This window comes from Muntiacus reevesi, chromosome X, assembly GCF_963930625.1.
Source record: "Muntiacus reevesi chromosome X, mMunRee1.1, whole genome shotgun sequence".
NCBI classification, from domain to species: Eukaryota; Metazoa; Chordata; class Mammalia; order Artiodactyla; family Cervidae; genus Muntiacus; species Muntiacus reevesi.
The window spans coordinates 102,180,403-102,190,258 of record NC_089271.1 but is presented as its reverse complement, the minus strand read 5'-3'; the positions used below and the strand labels follow the sequence as shown (position 1 = coordinate 102,190,258).

At 36.4% G+C, this 9,856-nt stretch overlaps 1 protein-coding gene across 1 annotated transcript in view; it reads right to left on the bottom strand.

The window, feature by feature from the left end:
- Nucleotides 1-844: 844 nt before the first annotated feature.
- Nucleotides 845-9,856, bottom strand: part of LOC136154635 (probable ATP-dependent RNA helicase DDX4) — a 37,872-nt gene continuing 28,860 nt past the window's right edge. Inside the window, exons 14-17 of the mRNA XM_065916837.1 lie at nucleotides 4,008-4,107; nucleotides 2,964-3,234; nucleotides 1,585-1,695; nucleotides 845-931 (exon numbers count right to left, since the gene is read on the bottom strand). Of these exons, the coding sequence (XP_065772909.1) occupies nucleotides 845-931; nucleotides 1,585-1,695; nucleotides 2,964-3,234; nucleotides 4,008-4,107 (569 nt within the window). The remainder of the gene's footprint in view (nucleotides 932-1,584; nucleotides 1,696-2,963; nucleotides 3,235-4,007; nucleotides 4,108-9,856) is intronic.

Sequence of the window (9,856 nt, the reverse complement as noted above, 5' to 3'; positions counted from 1 at the left end):
TCACTTCATTGGCTTCACAAGCCTCATAATTTCAAAATAGAAGAGTTGAGAACTATAATCTGTAACAAGAAAAATTAAACGTGCTGTTGGAAAACTTAGGGGGGGAAAGAGCTTCATCCTTTTTTTTTTTTTTTTTCATTTCTTTTTATTAGTTGGAGGCTAATTACTTTACAATATTGTAGTGGTTTTTGTCATACATTGACATGGATCAGGGAGAAGGAGAGGGTGGGATGTTTCTAGAGAACAGCATCATTCTTTATTTTTAAGGAGAAGTCTGTATATTATAAATACAAACAGTTGTATCATTGAGTACAGAGTTCACATTGCAAACATTCAACCATGTTCATCACACATCTGATGATATAAAATCAAAATTGCTTTTAACAGCTTGTCTTTCACTGTTTCTATCATGAAAATCATGTCATTCCATTTCAGTGACACACTATTGTTTAAAGGCTCCTTTTAAGCAAAAATAGAACCCAATAATTTTTAACCAAAAGTGTATCCTATAATCCTGTTTGCTCTAGGATCAATAAACACTATACTAAGACATGGCATTTAGACATGAAGTATGTCTAAAACCCTTGAAGAATACAATAGAAATAGGCAAGACATTTAGAATGTTTTAATCTTTCTGGTTAACACCATTTGTATTAGTAATTGCACCGTTGTAACTTTCAGCATTTCACATAACTAGTCAGTAAGGATTTTTTTTAAGGGTGGGAGTACAAAGAGAAGGATAGGAGATGCAAGGTTTCATACTTCTGTCTTAAAAAATCAAAAATCAAAACCACTTTCTTCTCTGCATCAAAACTGTACCACAAACTTGCAGGTTATTTTCGTTTTAATCCCATGACTCATCATCTACTGGATTAGGAGCTTGTGATGAAGAAAACCCTGCTGTGTTCAAAGAGCTCCTGTGGAGGTAATTCTTAAAAGAGAAACAAACAAACATTTAATTTTATGTAGCGTTAAAAGTTACACTACCTAGACTGATAGCTAGGACTCAAGCTGTCTACCATTTCTTCCCCAAACAAAAAATTTCATTCTCACTGAATCCAATCTATTTGACAAAAGGTCCATATCAACCTAGGAAGTTTAAATTGCAGAGTATTTCAAGAAAAAATGTAAGCCAATAGTTTTGGCAAATGGAAAAACAAAGCTCTTCACTTTAATGAATAAGCATAAATACTTAATGACTAGTATGCCCATTGTTTCTGTATAAAAATTATGTTGCCTAGACTGACACAATAGAAAAGATATGTAACCACACTGCTATTATCTCGTCTTACCTAAATAATGTGGTCAGAATTCAAAAAATAAAGAATTACTATGAAAATCTCAGAAGATCCTAAATTAGAATTTAAAATGGGAAAGGAAAGTGTTTGAGCATAATTAAATTAAATTCCTCCCCTTTAAGACCAAAACTATATATGTACATAAAATTTTTAGAGAAACATTAATCTTCCAAGCATGAAAATAATGGCTTAAGTTATTGTTATAGTTACTTCACAATATTAAGTGCAACATTTACAAAGAGTAAATAACAAGAAGCCAATTTCTAAATTTTCCCCCTCAACTAACCTTTCTAGTATCAACTGATGCAAACACATTTCCTCTTGTCCTACTACTGAAGCCAGGACCATATGTACTAAAGGCAATTTCTTCTAACCAGGCAGGAACATCCTGTTGAGCCTTAAAAAAAAAAAATTAACTTCATAAACAACATGCATAAAAATCTCAAATGTTTCACATGTTTACCTTTCCTTCAGAAAAGCAAGAGAGTTCTAGATAAACATCTTCTGCTTTATTGACTACACCAAAGCCTTTGACTGTGTGGATCACAAAAAACTGCGGAAAACTCTGAAAGAGAAGGGAATACCAGACCACCAGACCTGCCTCCTGAGAAATCTGTATGGAGGTCAAGAAGCAACAGTTAGAACTGAACATGGAACAACACACTGGTTCCAAATAGGAAAAGGAGTACGTCAAGGCTGTATATCATCACACTGCTTACTTAACTTACCTGCAGAGTACATCATGAGAAACACTGGGCTGGATGAAGCACAAGGTAGAATCAAGATTGCCCAGAGAAATATCAATAACCTCAGATATGCAGATGACACCACCCTTACAGCAGGAAGCAAAGAAGAAATAAAGAACCTCTTGATGAAAGTGAAAGAGGAGAGTGAAAAAGTTGGCTTAAAGCTCAACATTCAGAAAACTAAGATCATGGCTTCCAGTCCCAGCAATTCATGGCAAACAGATGGGGAAGCAATGGAAACAGTGAGAGACTTTATTTTTTGGGGGGGCTCCAAAATCACTGCAGATGGTGACTACAGCCATGGAATTTAAAGATGCTTGCTCCTTGGAAGAAAAGCTATGACCAACCTAGATAGCATATTAAAAAGCAGAGACATTACTTTGCCAACAAGGGTCTGTCTAGTCAAAGCTATGGTTTCTTCAGTAGTCATGTAAGGATATGAGAGGTGGACTTTAATGAAAACTGAGTGCCGAAGAATTGATGCTTTTGAACTGTGGTGTTGAAGAAGACTCTTGAGAGTCTCTTGGACTACAAGGAGATCAAACCAGTCAACCAGGAAATCAGTCCTGAATATTCATTGGAAGGACAGATACTGAAGCTCCAATACTCTGGCCACCTGATGTGAAGAACTGACTCATTGGAAAAGACCCTGATGCTGGCAAAGATTGAAGGGAGGAGGAGAAGGGGACGACAGAGGATGAGATGGTTGAATGGCATCACCAACTCAATGAACATGAGTTTGAGTAAGCTCTGGGAGGTGGTGATGGACAGGGAAGCCTGGCATACTGCAGTCCATGGAGTCTCAAAGAGTCGGACATGACTGAGCAACTGAACTGAAAATCCATATATATATAAAATGTCCGCTTTCAATGACAAGGTAAGAACACTATCCATTCAGTTTTAAAAATTAAAAACTTACATCTGATAGCACTTTCACTAGAGGCTGTGCTAAATGGCTATCTGATTCCAGATCAAAAAAGGAAATAGCTCTGCCAGTATTTCCACAACGACCAGTACGCCCAATTCGATAAACATATTCATCAATGGTAGAAGGAAGATCAAAATTAATAACATGCTGAACATTTTCAATATCCAGCCCTCGTGCAGCTACTGAAGTAGCAACAAGAACGGGGCACTTTCCACAGCGGAAATCTCCAAGAGCTTGCTCTCTCTCTCTCTGTTCACGATCACTTGAAAGAAAACAAAGCATGTATTAGAACAGCCCTTAAGAAAATTATTAAAGAGAACCATTAAAGTTCAGCGGATAGATTTTTTTAATAACAGTAAAAAAAAAAATAGCAACATTTAACATTAATGTCTACTTCTTACATACAAAGTATTATACTAATTTCTTTTAAGTCATCATTTAATTCTCACAATAACACTTTGAGGTTAGGACGATTAACCCCATTTGCAGATGAAGTAAGGTGACAGCTATTACCTACAGCCAAAATACAGACTCAAATATGACAAACATCAAATCTTACCCACTAATAAACTCTTTCTAGTTTTGACAAAAAATAAACAACTACCTGATCGAATGCTTTCTCAAAAATTACTGATTTTTTAAAAGTATAATCTCTAAATTCCACATATTCACTGATTAATATTTTAGATCTTCTAGTAAAGTACCAATGAAGTTGTGTTAATATGACATTTTTGAGGACTCCAATGAAAAAAAATATCAAGCATTGAATAGATTTAGCTGAATAAACACCTAGATCTAAGGATCAGAGAGACTTTTAAGTGAGATCGCTTGACAATCATGATGAGGAACCTAAGATACTTCTAACTCACCCATCCCTGCCACTTGGTTCTTATAAAAACTTAAAAGATGAAGAATAATAGTTAGATCTTGAAATCCTAATTCCAGGTTTTTCTACTAGTTAAATATACCAACATTTCATAACAAATGACAAATAGAAGTTCCCTCCTTACTAGGAAATCATCATAACCTACTCACCCATGAATACTTGTTGTTGATATTCTTTCTTGACAAAGAAAAGTGGCAATAAAATCTGCTTTTTTCTTAGTTTCAACAAAGACCATAGTTCTTTCATCACCTACAAGACAATGAAACATTCAAATTACAAAATTAGGAAAAGAAAAAAAATGCATAGGGTGAGCAGGAAACTGTCTTATCCACCACTATATTCCCAGCACCTAAACTCAGGCCTGATAGGTAAGAGCAATTCAAATATTTCCTGAGTGGATGAATGTCAAAGACAGAGAGACAAGGACTTTTTTCTACTTTATGACTAAAGAAGAAAAAAGAAAGAAAAACAGCTGCTTGCGCTTTGCCTTCATAGGCCAACCAATAAGTAGAGACTTAGGGAAAGATAAATGATATCTACCTGCCAACTCTTAGCAGTTCCAAATTTGGCTCAGGCCCTTCATTTCCCTCTCTATAAATCAATGCCTTTGTTCGTCCCATGGTCATACAATCTTTTATTCTACCTTGACTGCCAGAGGCATTCATAACTATTGCATTCAACCCAGGGCTGACAAACTCTACAATATTCTATGTTTCAACATGATCTCAATTCAAACCCCTTAATCCCCAATATGAGGCATCTTTGATTTCTTTCTCCAGAAACAAGAGGACTCTGCTAACAGATCAGATATGTACACTGGAGAAAGAAACCAATGATGCCTCATATTTTTGTGTCTGAACAACTGGAGTGAGTCTTAGTCGCTCAGTCGTGTCCGATTGTTTCCTTGTGACCCCATGGACTATAGCCCACCAGGCTCTTCTGTCCTTGGAATTCTCCAGGCAAGATACTGAATGGAACTTCCTAAGTGACATAGTAGGATTGCAAGAAAGGAAGGTTTTAAAGGTGATATTTAATCTCAGATATCAACAACCAGGTAGGAAATCAAGAGAATAACTGATTCTCATAGTAATAAATGAGCTATATCCTTGAGACATAGTCATTTTATTAATGAGTCATCATTTTATGTTTTATCAAAAATTATCTTTCAACAGTTTTGGAGATCATCAAGATGCCCAATGCCAAAACTGATTCATTTGATACAGTCAGGTACATAATACTACTATGCAGCTTAAAGCCCTGATCTCATCTTTTCCTGGTCCCCCAGTGTGAATCCCAAAATGGTAATAAAAATTTAACTCCGCTGACACTTTCTCTGTTTTTTCCTCTACTAAAAAGTTCGGATTTTTTTCTAGTTCAGGTAATAAGCTATATCCCTTCAGTGGCAGAGATAATGAAAATTTAGTTTTATGATCAGACCATTTTGTGATCTTTGTAGATGGATTAATGAATTACAACTACTTATTCTGTGAGGTGAAAAATAATACAGAATTCATTTTGTTGGTCCATTATGAACTAAAGTTTATTAAGAATCTAAAAAGAATACTAGCTCTGGTAGCCAAATTGCAATTTTTTCTATTTCTTTGTACATTCTTGACCTATAGCTTAAGCGACAGAACTGAAGCTATCAGCTTTTTATGTATCTACAATTCAGAAAGAGGTTTATCTACCACTGTACATAATCTTTATGTTAATACTCTATGGACGAGTATTAACAAACATAAAGCCTCTTAAAGGAGCTCAATTCTGACTGGTTTACACAAATAAATTAGAGAATTTCTAGAAATCCATAATTCTAAAAACTATGATTCTAAAAATTCCAGAAATCTAAAATTCCCAGAAAATAGAGAAATTGACTCACAATACTCTAACTATTGGAGAAGGAAATGGCAACCCACTCCAATATTCTTGCCTGGAGAATCCCATGGACAGAGGGGCCTGGCAGGCCATGGTTCAAAGCGTCGCAGAGAGTGGGACACGACTGAAGCAACTAAGCACCGACTCTATATCAAATTAAAAACTCTTCCTATAGCAACTAAGCAGAAATATTTTAAGATCCCAAGTTCTCATAAATAAGTGAAACTTTTGATAAACAAGACTTAACTTAATAACTTTGGTTTTAAAAATATGCATGTCCTTTCTCCAGTTTATCAGTGTTGAGTAGAAAACAAACATATCTTACTTTACTTGGGTTTTTCTTAATGTATGAAGATTTGCCAATCAAATTAATGTTCTCCATAATGTTTAACTGTATGAAAATGTAAATCTGTGTTCAACTAAACTGACTATTCAACATTATCTACTGTTTTGCATACTGTCATCTGAAGATAATTTCCAGGATCTTTGGCTTTATGGTTAAGTTAAAACAGTAGACTATACTGAGTGAATTAAACTGACAATCACTGAATATTTAGGATAGAATTTGCTTGTTGTTTTTCATATATTATAGAGAGGAAATATCTCTGAGTCATAATAAGGAAGATACTGAATTTTGCTACTTTAAGTGTAAAGGGATATGTGCGGTGTAGAAAGTAGGATAGAAAGTTCATGAGTTCTGGTAGTCAGCCTCAATGTCTCTGTATGGTATCTCTCAACTGTCCATCCCTGCCTCTAGTTTTCTCTATGAAACAGAAGTGAACTTTGGTTAAAAGTAATAATTAACCTAAGTGGTCGAGACTATACAAGGAGTAATATTGACCAAGAAACATACACTGGTTTTTTTTTTTAATTTTTTTTTCATTTATCTTTATTAGTTGGAGGCTAATTGCTTTACAATATTGTAGTGATTTTTGCATTACATTGACATGAACAGCCATTTTTGCATTTATTTTTCAAGGAAAGAAAAAGCAAAATTTCCGTAAAGTTGCAGCTCTCAAAATTTTGGTCTATGACTCTTTTAAACTCAAAAAATTATCAACAATCCCAAAGAGTTTTAGCTACGTGGGTTTTAACAACTAACATTTACGATCCTGAAAACTAAAACAAAATTTTTTTTTTTAAATATTTACTGGAACATTCTGCATGTTAAAATAATTTTAGTATAATTATGAAAATTGTTTTTACCTCACAGACTCCTTGAGAGCATCTCAGGGAACCTGAGAAGGATTCATTTTGTCCTAAAGTGTCAGTTTGCTCCAGAATGTGAAAAATGCACAATGAAAGATAAAACTTGGAAACTGAATTTTATACCAGTTTATAATATGTGACTATTACAAAAAAGCTATGTGCTTGTCTTAAGTCACTTCAGTGGTGTCCGACTCTTTCCGACACCATGGACTGTAGCCTGCCAGGCAACTCTGTCCATGGGATTCTCCAGGCAAGAATACTGCAGTAGGCTGCCATGTCCTCCTCCAGGGGGCATCTACGTGACCTAGGGATCAAAACCATCTCCTGCGTATCCTACACTGCAGGCTGATTCTTTACCACTGAGCCACCAGGAAAGACCCCCAAAAAAAGAAAAAACAAAAAGGATGAAATATGTTAAAATGTCAACAAATTCAATCAATTTGCACGGAACTATTTCCTGATTTACTGTTTAATGCCTTTACTTACAATATGAAAGGTTCTTCTTTCTTCGTTCTGTTCCTTATAATCAGCCTATATAGCAGAGATTCTTTTGACTTTATTATGTCTTTGGTTGTTTAAAGAGAAAAAGACCTTTATGAAAGAGCTTTTGTTCTTTATAACCACGTTATCTTCTACTCTTATTTTTAAATGCTTTGTCATTTCAATTAACTTACTGCCTAAGAACTAAGTAATCTTACACTAGTAAAATGTTCAACTCTCCTCTGACAACTTTTGATTTTGTCTTTTTTAAGATCAGCTATAAAAGTAGACTTAACAGAAGCAAAAGATATTAAGAAGAGGTGGTAAGAATACACAGAAGAACTGTACAAAAAAGATCTTCACGACCCAGATAATCACGATAGTGTGATCACTCACCTAGAGCCAGACATCCTGGAATGTGAAGTCAAGTGGGCCTTAGGAAGATTCACTACAAACAAAGCTAGTGGAGGTGGTGGAATTCCAGTTGAGCTATTTCAAATCCTAGAAGATGATTCTGTGAAAGTGCTGCACTCAACATGCCAGTAAATTTGGAAAACTCAGCAGTGGCCACAGGACTGGAAAAGGTCAGTTTTCATTCCAATCCCAAAGAAAGGCAACGCCAAAGAATGCTCAAACTACCGCACAATTGCACTCATCTCACATGCTAGTAAAGTAATGCTCAAAATTCTCCAAGCCAGGCTTCAGCAATACGTGAACCATGAACTTCCAGATGTTCAAGCTGGTTTTAGAAAAGGCAGATAAAGCAGAGATCAAATTGCTAACATTCACTGGATCATCAAAAAAGCAAGAGTTTCAGGAAAACATCTATTTCTGCTTTATTGACTATGCCAAAACCTTTGACTGTGTGGCTCACAATAAACTGAGGAAAATTCTGAAAGAGATGGGAATATCAGACCAACTGACCTGCCTCTTGAGAAATCTGTATGCAGGTCAGGAAGCAACAGTTAAAACTGGACATGGAAGAACAGACTGGTTCCAAATAGGAAAAGGAGTATGTCATGACTGTATACTGGCACCCTGCTTATTTAACTTATATGCAGAGTACATCATGAGAAACACTGGGCTGGAGGAAGCACAAGCTGGAATCAAGATTGCCAGGAGAAATATCAATAACCTTAGATATGCAGATGACACCACCCTTATGGCAGAAAATGAAGAAGAACTAAAGAGCCTCTTGCTGAAAGTGCAAGAGGAGAGTACAAAATTGGCTTAAAGCTCAACATCCAGAAAACTAAGATCATGGCATCTGGTCCCATCACTTCACAGCAAATAGATGGGGAAACAGTGGAAGCAGTGGCTGCTGACTTTACTTTTCTGGGCTCCAAAGTCACTGCAGATGGTGACTGCAGCCATGAAATTAAAAGACACTTACTCCTTGGAAGGAATGTTATGACCAACCTAGACAGCATATTAAAAAGCAAAGACATTACTTTGTCAACAAAGTCCGTCTAGTCAAGGCTGTGGTTTTTCCAGTGGTCATGTATGGATGTGAGAGTTGGACTGTGAAGAAGGCTGAGCACCGAAGAATTGATGCTTTTGAACTGTGGTGTTGGAGAAGACTCTTGAGAGTCCCTTGGACTGCAAGGAGATCCAACCAGTCTATCCTAAAGGAGATCAGTCCTGGGTGTTCATTGGTAGGACTGATGTTGAAGGTGAAACTCCATTACTTTGGCCACCTGATGTGAAGAGTTGACTCATGTGAAAAGACCCTGATGCTGGGAGGGATGGGGGGCAGGAGGAGAAGAGATGACAGAGGATGAGACGGCTGGACGGCATCACCGAGTCGATGGACATGAGTTTGAGTAAACTCTGGGAGTTGGTGATGGACAGGGAGGCCTGGCGTGCTGCGGTTCATGGGGTCACAGAGTCGGACATGACTGAGCGACTGAACTGAACTGAGCTGATACTACTATTAAATAATGAAACCTATTCATTTTAAAAGCAGAAGAGGAAAGCTACCAGATTTAAGTTAATGATTAGAAAAAGAGATAAATTTATATGAACAAAATATATAAAATATGATATGCAGCATAACATTTCTATGCAAAATAAAAAGAAACCAAGAATAATAAATTGTGAACTATAAAACATCTACCCTTTCAAATAATATAGAAGTATACCAATAGTGCTTACATGCTGACCTCAAAGGTTTCCCAAAAGGAAACCAGCACTTTTGAAACACTATCTTCAGCTGAATTATTCTCAAACTTCATTCCATAAATTCATATATAAAGTCTTCAGCACTTGTCTTCCCAGTGCACCAAAGTGCTCGGGGCTGGTGCACTGAGACCCAGAGGGATCGGGTGGAAAGGGAGGTGGGAGGGGGGATCAGGATGGGGAATACATGTAAATCCATGGCTGATTCATGTCAATGTATGGCAAAAGCCACTGCAATATTGTAAAGTAATTAACC